General features: G+C 41.9%; 2 protein-coding genes and 1 long non-coding RNA gene across 3 annotated transcripts in view; 2 read left to right on the top strand and 1 right to left on the bottom strand.

The window, feature by feature from the left end:
* The first annotated feature begins 206 nt into the window (after positions 1-206).
* LOC117487588 lies at positions 207-5,978 on the top strand. The gene is made up of 2 exons (XM_034136212.1): positions 207-1,405; positions 5,306-5,978. The coding sequence occupies exons 1-2, from the start codon at positions 962-964 to the stop codon at positions 5,825-5,827; spliced, it is 966 nt and encodes a 321-aa protein (XP_033992103.1). The 5' UTR covers positions 207-961; the 3' UTR covers positions 5,828-5,978.
* Positions 5,979-6,981: 1,003 nt separating this feature from the next.
* On the top strand, positions 6,982-15,650 carry LOC117487606 (tubulin alpha chain-like). The gene is made up of 4 exons (XM_034136225.1): positions 6,982-7,287; positions 13,604-13,859; positions 13,957-14,105; positions 14,621-15,650. Exons 1-4 carry the CDS (start codon positions 6,982-6,984, stop codon positions 15,596-15,598), a joined length of 1,689 nt encoding a protein of 562 aa, XP_033992116.1. The 3' UTR covers positions 15,599-15,650.
* Positions 15,651-16,943: 1,293 nt separating this feature from the next.
* Positions 16,944-18,611, bottom strand: part of LOC117487594 — a 1,817-nt gene continuing 149 nt past the window's right edge. The window contains exons 1-4 of the long non-coding RNA XR_004556414.1: positions 18,386-18,611; positions 18,144-18,298; positions 17,886-18,005; positions 16,944-17,486 (exon numbers count right to left, since the gene is read on the bottom strand). The exon at positions 18,386-18,611 is cut by the window's right edge and continues 149 nt beyond it. This is a non-coding gene — a long non-coding RNA (uncharacterized LOC117487594). The remainder of the gene's footprint in view (positions 17,487-17,885; positions 18,006-18,143; positions 18,299-18,385) is intronic.

The raw sequence follows: 18,611 nt of genomic DNA, 5'->3' as shown, positions 1-18,611 counted from the left end.
TGGATAAAAACTTCGAAGGACAAGCACAGGATTCGTGTGGATTTCAGCTCTGCTTTGGAAACAGCGATCGGACGTTCTAAAGTGCCGTGAGGAGGAGGCCGTGAGTAAACCATGCCGGCCCGGAATCTATGAATGAAACGCTGTTTACAATGGGATCGCTTCATCAAACAATGCAAGGACTGATGTGTGCATAGTTATGGATGTTTGACAAAACGAAAGGGAAATCCATCCAGTGATATCATGATGCTTACTGGGGATGATATGAAATGAAGATAATCCACAATTGCTGTTGGAATGCTTAAACAATGAAATGCATTAATGAACTATCACGCAGTTAAGGAAGCGGACGTTAAAGGAATGTTTGGCACAAAAACAGGATTCACGAAGAACTGTTCTTGGAAATATTAATGACTTTATTTCATGTGGATTAATTGAAGAAAAAACAAACAAAAATAAACAATGGATCCTGATATTCCTCCAGCTGATGTTGCAGCGGCAGAGGAGAGATTTAAAACTCTCAGCCAATCGCGAAGAGGAAAACTTGGAGCATGCACCCGCAGAATGAATGAAATTAAACCATTACTGGTGCAAGGTGGAAATATGGAAAAGGTGGATGAAGCTGTTGCAACATTCAAGATGTTACTCAATGAATTGATTGAGTGTCATGGACATGTTCAAATGCTTTTATCTGAGGAAATAAGGGAAACTGAGAGAATGGATTGGTATGAACCAAAAATGTCTGCATTCACAAATTTCCTTAAGGATGTGGAAATGTGGAAAAGCTCTCAAATGGATCCTCAGATACTGATTGAACCCCATGACAGTGTTTCCAATGCATCACACAGGAGGAGCTCAAAAGCAGGATCAACAACTTCTTCTGCTTCCTCAACCCACCTCAAAATAGCCACAGAAAGAGCTGCCTGCCCGGGCAGCAGGATTAAAGGAAAAGCATGCACTTGAAATGGAAAAGGCTCAACTGCAAGCTAGATTCGAACGGATGGAAATGGACGCCAGCCTCGCTGAATCTGATGCAAAAATGAAAGTTCTGGAGCATTTTGAGACTGGTTCACAAAATCCAACACAAGACGGCATGAATGACTATGTAAAAGACTACAGAGTAAAACCACATATGTCAATGGATGCAGAGCCGTCTCCAATTACCTTTGCTGAGTTTGGAGCCATTCCCAAAACACCACTTCAAAGGCTTCTATACCAACAACCAAGACCACCAGAAAATATTGATAATACAAACCAAAGCCCTCAACACACAGCTAGAGATGCAGGAATTACAGGGACAAATAATAATGACAATTTCCTGACTGTGATGCAGAGACAAAATGACATTGTTAATTTACTTGTACTTCAACAAAAGCAAACATCACTGCCCACTAGGGAAATCCCAGTCTTTCATTTCATTTCAAACCTTTATTTATCCAGGTTGTATCCCATTGAGATCATTGACCTCTTTTCAAGGGAGACCTGCTCAAGTAGGTTCCACATGAAACATTAAAACATAAACAGAACAACAAAAGGACATCATACAGTATCATTACAGGGATTACAGTTTACATAACTATCCACATGAACAGGTACCAACAGCTTCCGATTGAGTAGCATCCAACCAAGCTTTAAAAACATTTAGTGGCACCAGATTGCTCAGTTTCCATTTAAATTGCAGACTATTCCAGGACAGTGGAGCTGCGCATCTAAATGATATCTTCTCTAAGACAGTCCTAGCAGTTGGCACATTTAATAAAACCACAGCATGCGATCTCAGGCAGTAGCCACTTACAATTCGCCGTGAGATCAGGGAGCAGATGTAGGATGGAAGTTTCCCTAACATGGCTTTATATATAAAAATGTACCAGTGACTGAGCCTCCGTACAGTTAGTGAAGGCAGACCAGCCCTTGCATACAGGGTACAGTGATGGGTTAATGCTTTACAGTTTGTCACAAATCTCAGTGCACTGTGATACGCAGCATCTAACTTGACCAGGCAATTGGCAGGTGCATTCATATAAATCAAATCACCATAGTCCAGCACAGGTAAAAAGGTCACAGAGACTAGCCTTTTTCTGGCCTCAAGCGAGAAACAGGACTTGTTCCTGTAGAAGAAACCTAGTCTAACCCTCAGTTTTTTAAGCAGGTTATTGACATGACGTTTAAAAGTGAGACAATCATCAAGCCAGATACCAAGGTATTTGTAACAGGCAACCACTTCAAGTTTTATTCCTTGCGTAGTTACAATATCTAAAACAGGCTCTGGTGTCTTTTTAGCTTTTGAAAAGAGCATTACCTTGGTTTTATCAACATTTAAAAGAAGCTTTAGTTCAGAGAGCTGAGTCTGAATAATGTTAAAAGCAGCTTGCAATTCAACAACAGCCTCCTTAATGGAGGGACGTGCACAGTACATAACGGTGTCGTCCGCATAAAAATGTAAGGTTGCTCCATCGACATTTTCACCTAAACTATTGATGTAGATGGAGAATAAAAGTGGACCTAAAACAGAACCTTGAGGAACACCATTAGTAATGTTTAACCACTCAGAAGACAGCCCATCAAAATGAACACATTGGGACCTTTCAGAGAGGTAGTTCACAAACCACCCACTGCATGGCTGGATATGCCAATACTGAGTAGCCTCTGCTTTAAGATGTGATGATCGACGGTATCAAACGCTTTGGAAAGGTCAATAAATAGAGCTGCACAGCTCTGCTTATTATCTAAAATACTCGCCACATCATTCACCACTTTCATTGTGGCAGTGATGGTGCTATGTTGCTTTCTGAAGCCTGACTGATGTTTAGACAGGATGTCATTTGTACATAAAAACACCTTTACCTGCTCACTCACTAGGCGTTCAAGAACCTTAGCCAGAACTGATCATTTAGAGATGGGCCTATAATTATTTAAAACAGTTGCCTCCCCACCTTTTAGTAGAGGCAGGACATACGCTGACTTCCACAATTTTGGAATTGCATTTGTGCTGAGGGAGAGGTTAAAAAGAGTAGTGAGAGGTGGAGCAATAAAATCTGCAGCTACCTTTAAAAAGAAAGGTTCTACGTTGTCCGGGCCAGCCGGTTTCTTAGGATCTAACTTGGTTAAAGCTTCACGAACAACATCAACAGTAAAAGGAGTAAAACTAAAAGGGTTTTCCAAAACACATTTTTCAGAGTCACAGACTGTGGTGTTCACAGAAGCAGAGTTAGTCACAGAATCAAACAGAGAGCCACAGGACACAAAATGCTCATTAAAGCAATTTAACATAGTGGCCCTGTCCGATATAGAGCCAGATGCTGTGGTAATGCAAGGAGGTAGCTCATTACGGATATCACCGGTGGATATCGATTTTATGGCTTTCCAAAATTTTCCAGGATTATTCAGGTTCTTTGTGGTAACTGACAGATAGTACTTAGACTTAGCACTTTTTATTTGTGATGTGAAGCTATTTCTTAGCTGCCTAAAGCGTAGCCATTCTACCTCTGAGCCTGATTTCCTAGCCTTTGCCCAGGCCTTGTTTCTCTCATGTAGGAGACTAGATAAGTCAGCAGAAAACCAAGTGTTGTCTCGTCCCTTTACTCTAAAAGTACGTAGGGGTGCATGTCTATCTATAATTTCCATAAAACCAAGATACAAATAAGACCATGCAGTTTCTACATCAGCACACAGATCGATTTTACCCCAATCAAAATCAAACAGATCATGAACAAAACCCTGCTCCACAAAATGTTTTTTGTCGCTCTTACTGATAATGCGAGGTTTAACCTTTTGGACTTTTGTGTCCCTAATTGTGGCTACAACACAGTGATCACTCAGATCATTTGCAAATACTCCCACAGATAAGTATTTATGGGGAACATTAGTTAAAATGAGATCAATTAAGGAGGATTTATTTTGGGACTTAATGTTAGGGCGAGTAGGACTGTCTATAATCTGAGTAACATTCAGAGAGATACAAAGGTTTTTAAAATCCTCTGACACAGAAGTTAACCAGTCCCAATTAAAATCACCAAGCAGCACTATTTCCTTGTAGTCAAGTTGAGATAAAAGTGTTGCCAATGAAGATAAAGAGTCCTTGACAGCTGAGGGGGGTCTGTAGCAGCCCACCACCATGAGCTGTTGACCCTTTGCTACTTCAATATTTAAGGCTAAAAATTCTAGTTGTTTACTAATAGATTTGGAAACCATCTTGGTTACACAAAACTTATTTTTCACATAAATGGCAACGCCACCACCTTTTTTAGGACGGTCGGTACGATATACACTATAACCATTTAAGTAGATGTCAGAGGCCAAAATAGATTTATCTAGCCACGTTTCTGATAAGACAATGATATCAGCATCAGTCGAGCTCGCCCAAATGCGGACAAAATCTAACTTAGGTAACAGACTGCGCACATTTAAGTGAATGAATCCCAACCCAGATCTAGAAATAAAATCAGCAGGAGTAGCTATCTGACTACTACTGCTACTGGGCGGTCCAGGGTTTAGTTGTACATTCCCTGATAGTAACAATAGCAAAAAAAACAAGCACCTTTTCCTCTTAACCGACACACATACATTGTCATCTGCTTTAAAGTCACCAGCAAACGCCGCGAAAGTGAGATTAGAGCTCAAGAAGCAGTCCTGAAGAACCATCATAGCAGGCAAGTGAGAAAGACAAACATTTGTCGAACTGAATGTCTGTGACAAGGCAACCAGTAATTGTTTGTGTAACACATCCGAACCTTTACAGGGGATATCCACTGCGGGCGGTAGAACAGACCTGAACCCAGTCGACTTCTCAGGATGACGAGAGAACTTCTCATTGTCCAAAATAGCTAACAGGCATAGCAGAATCACGATAGGGGCCATTTTCCCAGACCAGCACAGCATCCGGATAGGCGCGCAAGCAGGCCCGAAACGTGGAGGCGCTCCGGTCTCTCCGCGATATCCTCGGTGCAAAACCTCCTCAGCACAGGAGGATAGGCGAAGCAGGCCCAGCTCGAGGCGTAGAGGCGCTCCGGTCTCTCCGCGATGTCCCCGGTGAAGATCCTCCTCAGCACAGCAGTACAGGATAGGCGAAAGCAGGTCCAGCCCGAAAAGTAGAGGCGCTCCGATCTCTCCGCGATATCCCCGTGGTAAAACCTCCTCGGCACCGTAGAGCACGACAGGTGGAGCAGGTGGATACAGGCCTCCGCTACAGCAGGTGTAAAGCAGGCCGCAGCCCGAACGCGAAGCCGCTCCGGTCTCTCCGTTACGTCAAAATCTCACCAGGACAGCAGCACACGACAAGTGGAGGGCACACGACAAGTGTGCCCTCCACTTTGATGGCAATCCCCTGAATTATCAAATATTTGTGAGGGCATTTCAACATGGCATTGAGGAGAAAACCACCAGTAACCAGGATCGATTATATTACCTGGAACAATATACTTCGGGATCCTGCAGGGAACTGGTGAGAAGCTGCCTTCATATGGATGCTAATAGTGGCTTTGCTGAAGCTAAGAGACTGCTAAAAGTGCATTTTGGAGATGAGCTCAAGATAGCAAACGCATATATGGGGAAAGCTCTTAACTGGAACACTATAAAGGCAGAGGATGGAAAGTCACTGCACTGTTATGCACTTTTTCTGAGAGGCTGCTGTAATGCAATGAGGGATCTGCAGGACATGGAGGAGCTGGACCTGCCATCCAACCTACGGCTCATTCTTTCAAAGCTACCTTACAAACTAAGGGAGAAGTGGAGAACAGCAGCTTGTGATATTCTGGATCGGAGCCATCAAAGAGCAAAATTGCATGACCTTGTTGTATTTATTGAAAGACAAGCTAGACCCTCTCTTTGGTGACATTCACGATCATCAACTTAACAGTGCAAAGACTTTCATTACAACTCCTGCTGATTTAAGCCGAAATAAGTGCAAGGGAAGCAGTTTTGCTACCACAGTGGCTATAGTGTCAGACAGCCATGCAGAGAAACCCAAAGAAGACAATTATCTTGTTAAAAGCTACGTTTCCTCCACTAACAATGACACCTCATGTACCTTTTGTACCAGCATGCATCCTTTAGCTGAATGCCATACAATACATTCAATATCTCATGAAGCTAAAATTGAGTTTCTGAAGGAGAAAGGACTATGCTTTGGCTGCCTGAAGGTGGGGCACTTGAGCAGGAACTGTAACAGGAGAATGACCTGTCAAATCTGTCATGCTAGACAACCAACTATTCTGCACATTAAAAGACCTTCTAAGCCTGAAACTGAGAACTTTAAACATGATAAGACAGAGCAGAAGAGTGGAGGAGCAAGGCCGGAAGAGACATCCATCAGCAGTGCTCTTGTTTCAGTAGGAGAAGGTGAAGGAATTGGGGCTGGTAAAGACAGCATACTTGCCATAGTGCCAGTGAAGGTGAAACTCTGCCATGGAAATAAAAGTATACTGACCTATGCATTCCTGGACCCTGGTAGTACCGACACATTTTGCACAGAGGGGCTCATGAGGCAGCTTGGTGCTAGAGGACGGAGAACTGAAGTCCTTCTTCAAACGATGGGAACAGAGAAAACAGTCAGGAGTTTTGAGGTAACGGGTCTAGAAGTGGGCAATGTGGAAGATGGCACATATATAAAGTTGCCCAAGGTTTACACTCGGAACAAAATCCGTCACCAAAAGAAACATTCTTACCCAGGCGGACCTCAAGAAATGGCCTTATCTGCAGGAAATCTAAATAAAAGAATTAGATGCTGACGTGGGACTTCTTATTGGAGTAAATACTCCAAAGGCTATGGAACCATGGAAAGTTATAAATACCCAAGGAAACGGCCCATATGCAGTGAAAACACTGTTAGGATGGGTCGTTAATGGTCCACCTAATGCTTCCACAGATCCGGATGATGAAACCCCTGTGGCAGTAGTGAACAGGACCTCAATTGTTCACCTTGAGAAGCTTAAGGAAAGACAATATATTAATGACTTTCCAGAAAACGAGTATGAAGAGGAAAGACAAATGTCAGCTGATGACCGAAAGCTCCTGCAGATGAGAGAAAAGAGGAAAGATTGCTCCACTGATCTTGGAGTAAAGCAGGATAAAGGAAAGCGACTGAAGGATCAGATGCTTCTGCTCAAAAGGCCTACAGCTAATGCACTAAGACTTTCAGTAGAGGACACGGAAAATGCTGAAAAGGCCATTATTTGCCACGAGCAGAGACAGCATTTCAAAGAGGATTTTGCCTTGCTGGAAAAAGCCAAACAGTGCAATAGAGGAAGCTCCCTATACAAGCTGGACTCTATCATTGATGCTGGGATTCTGAGAGTTGGAGGAAGAACTACAAAGATGGCTATGCCAACTGACTTCAAACATCCAATGATTCTACTTAAACATTCTCGTATTTCCAAGTTGATACTAAGCCACATACATCACCAAGTTGGTCACTCAGGTCACATGCTCTCCAAACTCCTTCAACGTTACTGGCTATCAGCTGCAAACTCTTCAGCCAGGAGGCAGGTGCAATACCTTGCTGACCTGTTTTGGAAGCGCTGGACCAGGGAATACCTTCCTTTGATGCAAGAACGGCTCAACTGGAATACTATCAAAAGAAACTTCACCCCCGGAGACCTGGTCGTCATCGTTGATGAGAACGCACCGAGGAACACTTGGCTCCTGGGACGTGTAGTTAAGACCCTTCATGATTTCTTTATGAATTATTCTCGCGCAATTTGAATTAATCCAAAGTATTTGTTTTTATTTGCTTTTACACATTTAAAAAGAAAAGGTGAATAAAGAAGCACATTAAAACTAAAGTATCAATGTATGTCACATTTAATCAACTATTGCCTACATGCATGGGTAATATTTAAATCAGTAAATTAAATAGCATATTATACAATGTATGTATTTTTATAAATATATTTATTTTGGTAGGTTTGCTCTTCCGTAATAATTATAATAATGGAGTATTTTCACAGTGTGGTGTTTGTACTTTTACTTCAGGATGTACTACCTGCAGCACGTGCTGATAAAGGGTCTAAAGCAGGGGTGTCAAACTCAATTTCATCACGGGCCACATCAGCATTATGGTTGCACTCAAAGGGCCGGTTGTAACTTTAAGACTATATCATTAATTAATATAACTTCATAATTAACTACGTCTGAAAGCAGAAGTCTAGAGCAAATAATTGCAAGTCTCTTCAGTAAGAATGTCACAATATGATTTTAAAAGAAAAGCCACATTCTGGATGTGGCTTTTCTTTTAAAATCATATGTTATACCCCCACCTTCGGGAAGTATTGTTAGCTTAAAGGGGGGGAAATGTGGTATCTTACCTTGTGTTATTATTACATGTTATTGCATTTGTCCAGCAGGGGGCAAACTCACTCTTGGTATTAAAAAGAGCCTGTTGTACATGTTCCCACGAGGAAGTCCCGGAAGCATGTTACCAAAGTAAAACCAGTTAAATCTACTCCTATGTTGTGGACATACAATTATTGATCACAAGATACAACACTGGAAAAACATTGATTGTGACATTTTGAAAAAGAGAAGTGACATTTTGAAAAAAAAATCTATTTATGAGAAAAAGGCTAATTCTAAGAAAAAAGGCATATTTGGACAAAAAAAGTCAAATTCTGAGAAAAAGTCACATTTGAGATGCATTGTGGGACATGTCGTTTATGGGCAACGTGCTTCTCTAAAGTAGCATGTAACCGTATAATAAACATATTATATTCTTTGCAAGCTCTTGTGGGGCCACATAAAATGAAGTCGCGGGCCGGATTTGGCCCCCGGGCCTTGAGTTTGACACCCCTGGTCTAAAGTGTTATTAATGTGATAATAAAGTGCTACTGAAGAGTTTAAAGTGTTAATGGAGAGTAAAGGGAACAGACCTGCTCTGTGTATCCGAAGCTGAGGCTGTAAAACAGCGTCCAGTAGTTTCTGGAGTCTCTTGTTCTCCTCTTTGGAAAGAGACAGCTCCTCCTCGAGCATTTGGACTTTACTCATGTTTCCTAGATCACCTTTTCCTGCAGACTCCGTTAAACACACCGTTTCTCTCTCCATCAAACTCTCAATCTGACTAGTGTTGCTAACGTGTTTCCAGCTAACATGCTAAGCTAGCTCCTATAGTCCGAGGTAAACGCTCCAGAAAAAAGAGCACAGAGTACATTCAGAGGTTTATCCAGACACACAGATGATGGATGTAACTGTATATCTGTAGACTTGGTATGTCTTAAATGTCCGGTTAGGATGTATTAGAACGAAATCTAAAATGAAAATTGTAAATAAGCCATCTGTATGTAAAAAACCACCTGTATGTAAATTGTAAATAAGCCATCTGTATGTCAAATATGTCTTATATGTCTTAAATGATATGATGAATTGGAAATGGGGGACCCTGATGTAAACAAGACGAAAGTCTTTCTCTGGTCTGCATCCCCTTAACAATTGTATGTTTTGAGCTGTACTGTACTGTACCCAATATACAAGCTGTTAATAAACTTTTCAATCAATCAATCAATCAATCAATGGATCAGTAGTGCTGGAGCTCACACACACTTTCTCAGGAACACAGAGAGAGAGAACCGTAGCGACGAGACGCCACATGGACCCAGGTTCTTCTTCTTCTTCTTCTCTCGGTTTTTGGCGGATTGCAAACAACTTTAAGGTGCATACCGCCACCTACTGTACAAGAGTGTGTATCACCATATCATCATATCACCATTTGTGGAATTATACCACTGTATTTACGTTGTTTAAAATTCTTCCAATCAATCCTGTTTCACTCAAATACTTAAGAATGGCCTTCCTGGTAGCTCTTACCCCCTCACCTTCTGTTCCCAGTGTCCCCATCAGGCTCCACTCCCTTCCTGGTAGCTCTTACCCCCTCACCTTCTGTTCCCAGTATCCCCATCAGGCTCCACTCCCTTCCTGCCTCTCTGACCCTGTCTCTTACAGTAGTTGTTCCCTCTCTGTTTTCTACATGTTGCAGTGTAATACGATGTGTTCCACATTTTCTTTCACTCCACACCCCCTGCATTCTTCAACTTCGCTTTTTTCCTTTAAAAACATTGTTCCGTTTTATCCTGTATGATCCAGTCTGAGTCTAGTGATGGTGATCTCCTCCCGTCTGTTCCTTTCTGCATAGATCTTTATTATTTACTATATGTTATGCTACGGACAAAATTCTTATTATTCCATCCAGTTATTTTTTGTCCGTCTTCTCCTCCCACATTCAACATCGCAGAAACTCCGTTCAAACATCAAAACGTTCAGCTCGGTCGGGAATCGATGGCTATTACTTTTATCATTCTTAACTTTCATAATTCCAGAGATACATCCCATAATTCATCACATTTTTAACATTTGAACTTTAACATTGCACAGCTCGTTAAGGCAGAGTGCGTGATGTCACAGCTAGAGGGTAGGAAATCTTGAAATTTGCCTTCATATTTCTTTTTTAAATTGCCATAATTCCCAAACCCTACATTCCTGAGACATAATTTGTCATGAGAAACGTAGGAAAACATCTCGTAGCTTGAAAAATGACAAATAATTAAACAAAATGCCTCTTGAGGGCATGAAGTGACAAAAACGTTCAACATGCCTCCATTAAAGCCCATTGTAATTTCAGGCTGATATTTCCTCACAGCAGCAGCCGCACACCTTTAGTTAAACTGCCAAAAAGGCCACATTATTAACCCGAAAGTACACAAAAATTGCACTTCAGATACTCAACTTCCTTGACATGCTTCACGTTTTGAAATTTCACAGATATCTGTTATCGTTCTTCCACAAAACGTTCACATGTAAGAGGTTTATCTGTCATTCAGAACAATGCAAACCTTTGATCTCTTCATAGCTCGTTAGTTCAACTATAAACACCTGTGTAATGGAACACGATGATGTCATCACTCCAACTGACAGCAGTCAGTTCTAACTGTTCATTTCATACTCACACACTCTCTCTCTCTCTCTCTCTCTCTCTCTCTCTCTCTCTCTCTCTCTCTCTCTCTCTTTCCACTGTTTTAGAGTACTAGGGCCATATCCAAGCAGACACAATAGAGGTTCTACTGACACCTGTTGACCGATTGCTGTAGTGATGTTTGCACATGTTGCCCTCCAAAATACTTGAGTTTTGCTGCATTCCTTCATTGCAATGCAGCCTAGTCCCAACATGAGTCTCACATATTGGACAATTCTGTGAGGTCCCCGTCTTATACTTACTATAGATATAAGGAGAATATTATAACTCTTTGTATCTGTTCCAAATGTAAATGTTGGAAGGTAGCTTCAAGGTATGAACCCAGATACCATCATGCATCACATGAAGAGCAGCTGATTTGAAAAAACAAACTCGAGAGACGGCTGAGTGACCGCAGTGCAGAATCGCTGTATAGTTTAAATCTCCTAACAATGTTGTCCATTTTAGACACAGGCCTATTATATTTACAGCCCTTAATAACATTCATTTTCTGGGCTCAATATGTGTCTTGGCCGTTTTCGTTGTGATCGCTAAATTCACCTTGTTTATAATATTATCACCGTTCCAAGCAAACGAGGGCTTTTGTTTTGAAATCACTTCCGCGAGTTTCGCCCCGCCCCTCGCTCCAATGAGCATTAGACCATTTAGTAAGGTAAAACAACAAAAACAAAAAGGCCTCTCAGATGCTCTTCCGCTAACTTGTGTAATAAAGAAAAACAAATGGACCGTAGATACACGGATTAGGGCGACACCATCTGGTCACAACTTTAAATATTTGACCATGTTTATGTGCAAATGAAGAAACTTTTTCCTTAAGTGAGACTCTTTTCTTTTCTGACTTTATGGGTATTTCACTTTATATTAAAGGGCGGTTAGGTCATTTTTGAGAAACCAGCTCGAGATCGCTGGAATTAGAAAATACACAGCCGGAAATAATCTGCCACTTCCTTACAGAGCCCCTCCTCCAACACACACGAACGCGCACATGACCAATGAGGGCACGAGATAAGTTTGTGCACAGATGGAAGGCTGACAGGCAGGTAGGCCATCCAGTCATTTTAGCCGGGCCGGCTCAGATGATTGGTCGTACTTTTTACAGTACTACGGCTTCCACAGATGACATTTTGTTATGGATTTTTTGTCAAAGCACTTAAGATATTCATTGCTATCGGGATGTTAAGAGCATTCCATGGAATATAACAAAAAGTGTATCTCGAGCCGGTTTCTCAAACTTACCTACCCCACCTTTAAATACATAACAATAAGAGTGCAGAACATCTAATACACTTCACTATTGTGACGACCCCTGCCTTGTTGTCTCCTGTGGTGTGCATGGCCCTTTAATGTTTCTCCTGTGCTTGTGACGCCCTGATTGGGGACACCTGATGCCCTGATTGAGGACACCTGACGGCTGGCGGAGGATTAAGAGGCCTGAGCCAGAGTCTCGATCTCTCTCTCCCGCAGAGGACCTGACCTCGGAGCAGCCTCGTCGCTTCGTCTTTTGTTTTCCCTTTGTGTTAGTTTTTTTAGTTTACGTTAAGCTTCTGTTAATAAATATATTTTTCATATATGTTCTCGTCCTTCCCACGCTTTTTGTTATGGCCAAGAGCAAGGCCATGGCAGATGGGGGCTCGTCCACTTCTTTTAGCTATATTTGTTTATAGCCTAGTTAACTAGAAAGGCTGAATAGTTTGATATTTGAATGGTTTCTGCAGCTGAAATTAGGCTGAAGGAGTTAAATAAAGATATGAAATGTAAGTAGTAGTGAATGAATGTTTACAAACACCTGTGTGTGTAAACCCAGAGATGAAAGGTTACCATGGTGACGATTTATGACGATTTTCCAACTGCAGCACTGAGTCCCATTAAGAATGCATTGAGGATTATATCTGACAATTTTGCCACCTGTTCAAAAACTATGGCTCCTATCAAAAAATGACCAGACCGTGAGCATCAGGGAACCCCAATGAACTGATATATGTTGTTTTTTTTGGTTTTGAGTGTAAAATGTGGAGATGGGAGCAGTTTGTTTAAAGTGTACTTCTCTCTGTTCTGAAGAAAGTTCCAGAAAGATTTAACATGGGAATCAATTGGGAGCTAGGTGGACTTTTTGTCTCTTCATGCCCTCAAGAGGCATTTTGTTTAATATTTATATTTTTTCTTAATGTCTTCACATTAGAGAGATGAGAGACATGGTTCCAATTTTTACTTTATTTAGGTCGAATTAGATGATTATTATGGATTATGTGTGTTTACGTTCTGGCCTGCCACGCCACTAGTCTCCTAAAGGGGTGTGGCAGTGGCGCAATCCGTGTGAGACAGTTGCAGAAAATGTAAATGCGTAGTCTCCTCTCTTAACACTGGCCCACATTCACGTCCAATCGTGCCACCTGTCTGCCAACAACTGCGTCATTGTGCTTTTGGTATTTGACGTATAAACAGTATTTAGCCTCTTTTTGTTTTTAATTATAACTGTCTTTCTGTTCAGATGACAAATGTGTGCATCAGGTGACTTAAATCATGATATGATGTTTGGTTCTTATTAAAATAGTAATAGAGCAGTCCTCCCACATGTGGTGATATGCCACTAGAATGTATGTTACACACATGTTTTTGCACAAGAATCAGCCACTAGGCTTCCTTTTATGATAGTTTCTTAACAACCTTTTTTCCCTTTTACAGCGCGAGTGCCTCTCAATCCACGTTGGTCAGGCTGGTGTGCAGATTGGCAATGCCTGCTGGGAGCTTTACTGCCTGGAACATGGGATCCAGCCGGACGGCAGGAAGCCTGGTGACCAGAACATCTCAGGAGGAGTGGACGATTCCTACAACACCTTCTTCAGTGAGACTGGAGCTGGAAAGCACGTCCCCAGAGCAGTGTTTGTTGACCTGGAGCCCACTGTCATCGGTACATTCTCATTAATTATAAATGATAAAAGTATCATAAACCTTTTCCCCCCTCGGTCATTCAAAACCTTCAATAATCTAATGCTCATTACCCTTAGATGAGGTGCGCACGGGGACTTACCGCCAGCTGTTCCACCCTGAGCAGCTGATCACTGGCAAGGAGGATGCTGCCAACAACTACGCCCGAGGACACTACACCATCGGCAAGGAGGTCATCGACCTGGTGATGGACAGAATCCGAAAGCTGGTCAGTACATTTAGAACAGAAGTCAATTTTGCTGAAGAGTATTAAATGGAGATGAATCAGTTTATTGCTAAGTAGGTTTTCACATACAAGGAGTATGCAATCATATTGTGGTGAATGGCAAAAATAAGTATTGCAAAAGCCAAGTGTCATAACTTATAATAAATATGTGAAGTATATGTTTTAAAATTTAGAGCTGTACAGTGTTTTAGACAAACACAAGACATAACAATCTGGTATCACTCTTTCAAAGTGAGCATATTTCCCCGATTCTGGCCCACTTGCATCGGCTTCCTCCACCCTGCAGAATTCAGTTTAAGATCCTCCTGATCGCATTCAAAGCCCTCCATGGTATGGCACCCTCTTATCTCTGATCTGTTTTCATTGAATCTATATGTTTACATGCTGTGCACTAATACGCTTTTTTATCATTAGCTGTGAACCCTTGGCACTGCTGTCTTTGTATTATATAAATACATTTATTATTATTATTTCATGATTTTCTCTTTTTCTTTCAGTCCGACCAGTGCACCGGTCTTCAGGGTTTCCTGGTGTTCCACAGCTTCGGAGGGGGCACCGGCTCTGGTTTCACCTCCCTGCTGATGGAGCGTCTGTCCGTCGACTACGGCAAGAAGTCCAAACTGGAGTTCTCCGTCTACCCAGCTCCCCAGGTGTCCACCGCTGTGGTGGAGCCCTACAACGCCATCCTGACCACCCACACCACCCTGGAGCACTCTGACTGTGCCTTCATGGTTGATAATGACGCTATTTATGATATCTGCCGTAGAAACCTTGATATCGAGCGTCCCTCTTACACAAACCTGAACAGGTTGATGAGTCAACTTGTGTCCTCCATCACTGCCTCCCTTCGTTTTGATGGTGCCCTCAATGTTGATCTGACAGAGTTCCAGACCAACTTGGTGCCCTATCCCCGTATCCACTTCCCTCTGGCCACCTATGCCCCTGTTATTTCTGCAGAGAAAGCTTACCATGAGCAGCTCTCGGTGGCAGAAATCACTAATTCCTGCTTCGAGCCAGCCAATCAGTTGGTGAAATGCGACCCACGCCACGGTAAATACATGGCCTGCTGCCTTTTGTATCGTGGTGATGTCGTTCCCAAAGACGTGAACGCTGCCATTGCCACCATCAAAACCAAGCGCTCCATCCAGTTTGTGGACTGGTGCCCCACTGGTTTCAAGGTGGGCATCAACTACCAGCCGCCCACTGTAGTTCCTGGTGGAGACCTGGCCAAGGTCCAGAGGGCTGTGTGCATGCTGAGCAACACCACTGCTATTGCAGAGGCCTGGGCTCGGCTGGACCACAAGTTTGATCTGATGTACGCTAAGCGTGCCTTTGTGCACTGGTATGTGGGTGAGGGTATGGAGGAGGGAGAGTTCTCTGAGGCCAGAGAGGACATGGCCGCTCTGGAGAAAGATTACGAGGAGGTTGGAGCTGATAGCCTGGGAGATGTGGATGAGGAAGGAGAGGAGTATTAGAAAGCTTTATTGATCTCTGATCCATGCTGTTTTATTAACGTCAAGAAAATAAAGTTGTTCATTGACTGAACCTGAACCTATGCTTTCCTCTCGTCAATGAATACACTGTTAAACATGACCTATCTGCCTAGATGGGTTGTATGTATTCACTTGCTCAGTTCAATCAAAAATGTTTTCACACAGATGCTATTGCTCAATTCAGTCACTTGGAGGCAGTGGTGTTTAACATGTATATATCTGTTCTCTGAACACACCAGGCATGGCAATCTAGTTAAATGCTAGATTAATCACTACATGATTTCTCAACATCAGATGATTCAAGAGTACCATTTGCATATCTTACATTGACTTATTTAAGATTGGATTTGTGCTTTACGTGAGAAGAACAGAGTCCTAACCCCGGCCTGATCTCAAATAGGGTGTGGTATTCACTCTGGCCCAAGGGAGGGATAGTAGTGAGGCGGGCGGGGGGGGGGCTCTCATGCTGGCAGACAGGTGGTGTTTCAAAAGACTTAGTTCTGCTGTTCCCAGACTGGAAAATGAATGAAACTGAAAGCAACACATTAGGAACCATGTAAAGCCAACATTGAAAAGGGCTACATAGTGTTGTAAGGAGATGAGTGTTTTCACAGGTGTTGTAAACGTTTTTTTATTTTCAGTTCTGTAATCATTCACCATGTTCGATTACAAATAAATGCTTTTTCTTGACATTAAGCAGATATTTAATGTCATTAAAACAGAAAAACAAAATGGATTCTACAATACAAAAACATACACAGCTCTCATTTAAAACCCAACAGGAACATACAGTACTGTGACTCTCATAAGATTCCTATTGCCCCCTTTTCTACAGCTCCCAAACCAAAGCAGCAAATTGACAATAATGCATATAAATCCCAGTGGAAAGAGAAAGTTCCACAGTGTAGTACACCACAGTCTCAAATGCAATTAGCTGAAATGTAACTGGACCTGCTTTGGAGTCTGAAGAGACAGAGCAGCAGCAAGATGAAAACAAAAAGACTGGCTTAATGTTGGATTGCAGTTTTCTGTTGAAACTTGCAGATATTAAAACAATAACACCAGTAATCTTCACACGTCTGCTGCAGTGTCTCAATCAAGTTTAAGGCACAGTGGAGAGAATATTCAGTTTGTATGTTATTAACTTTCCAATAAACAACAAAGAACTGCATCATCATCTGGGCCTTCGGTCAGTTCATTGTAGAAGTTCTTTACCATCTCAAGCTCAGCACTTACATCTAAAAACCCAAAACATATTGTTTCAAACAAGTGGATTCATTTAATACACGAATGGAAATGTATTTTAAATGAGGATGAAATGTACAGTATTGTTTGTGATGTGTCTCCTTCACCTGGGATGGAGACACCAATTGTTTTGAGTGACAGCTGGATTGATTCCTGCATCGTGCTCTCCACTTTCTCCGGGATCTCCCACTAAATCAGCATTGAAATATTGATCACTGAACACTGACATGTGTGCACATGTATGTTTGTGTTGCAGTGTTCCTAGTTTCATTTGACTGCAGGAGGAAATATCAAATGTGACAAAGCATCAGGTCTCTCAGCTGTTTCATCATGGCGTCTTCAGCCTTATCAAACATGACGTCTTTTGAACCATGAACGTGCATTTCAATCGTTCCCCTCATGTTTTTCAGCGTGCCTTCTCCTTTCATTTCTTTTGCTCCTACATCAAACAGAAACATGTTGACATCAAAATGTGTAGAGGTGTATTTCTATGTCTGTAGTGATCTTCTGTCTTCCTGTCAGAGCATTCTTTCATGGTCTCCTCCATTGTTGTTGTCAGGCTGCTGGAGATCCTTCTCTTACGCTCACGGAGGAGTTTCTTGAGGTTTGTTTTCATCTTTTCTTCCTTAGAGAGAGAATGTGAAGCAAATATCAACATCTTTGAAAAAGAACATGTTACAGACTATGCTCATCTTTCCCTTGATTCTTTGTTCCAGATTGTACCTGGAAAAGCAGTACATGATTCAAAGTGATAGCACGTGTTCACCAGCAGGGGGTGCACTTTGCCCAATATCAGAATATTCTATTGTCATCTTGAGAGTTTCCTCATGAACTGGGACAGGGTCCGCTTTACAGCTGCAGGTCATTCTTCAAAGCCATCTCCAGCTCATATTGAGTTATTCCAGTACAATGTATATGAATATGCTGACTGATCAATATGTATTCTATTGATCACCCTTCCACTACAGTCTCCCTGGCCTGGACAAACATGTTTGATCATGGACTAATGAATAGGGTCTTTGACCTCTTGAGAAATGTCAGCTGCAGTTTGACATTTCCGCACTCCTTCTTCCTCATCTCCTCCTCTGTGCCAAGTGGAAATGTATTGATGACCCCGTTGAATGGTTCTCTTTCTCCTTCATTTCTAAAACGTATGAACACAAAGAAATGCTTACATTCAGAAGGCCTTACCACATTTGTATTTCAATAATGTATTTCAATGTATTGTAAAACACAATTGATCCAACACAGGGTTTGATGTGTTTAGTAAGTCATTTCTTACGGGAAGGTCTTCTTCAATTCCTCCTCAATGCTGTCAGTCAAACATGAAGTTAGCTTCATGTTGATGTTTCTTCATTCCCCTTCTCTTGGTTTGTGGATGCCACCATTCTCAACTCCACACTTCAGTGACCTGTGAAGTGCACCACCTTTCTTTGTCTGAAACAACACAGAATGTTGGAAGAGACAGATCCATATTTTGTGCTAAATGAGTCGTTTTGATTTAATTCCAACTGAAATACTTACAGGATAAAGGACCGACTTTAAGACTTCTTCACATGAACTCTTTGATGTTTTAACCCCCCCACTGAGACATCTTTCAAAAGCCATAAGGGTCCATGGGTTCCCTGACTTGATCAAGTTCATGACTCAGCTTCTCTTCAAGTCCTATGGACACAGCCGTCTTTATGTCAGCCTGAAACCATACACAACACATTCATTAGTTAAAGCAATACAACCATCATTCAATATG

Source organism: Trematomus bernacchii, unplaced genomic scaffold (assembly GCF_902827165.1).
Source record: "Trematomus bernacchii unplaced genomic scaffold, fTreBer1.1, whole genome shotgun sequence".
Classification (NCBI taxonomy): domain Eukaryota; kingdom Metazoa; phylum Chordata; class Actinopteri; order Perciformes; family Nototheniidae; genus Trematomus; species Trematomus bernacchii.
The sequence above is the reverse complement of the archived record's forward strand: the minus strand, read 5'-3'. Positions and strand labels throughout refer to the sequence as shown.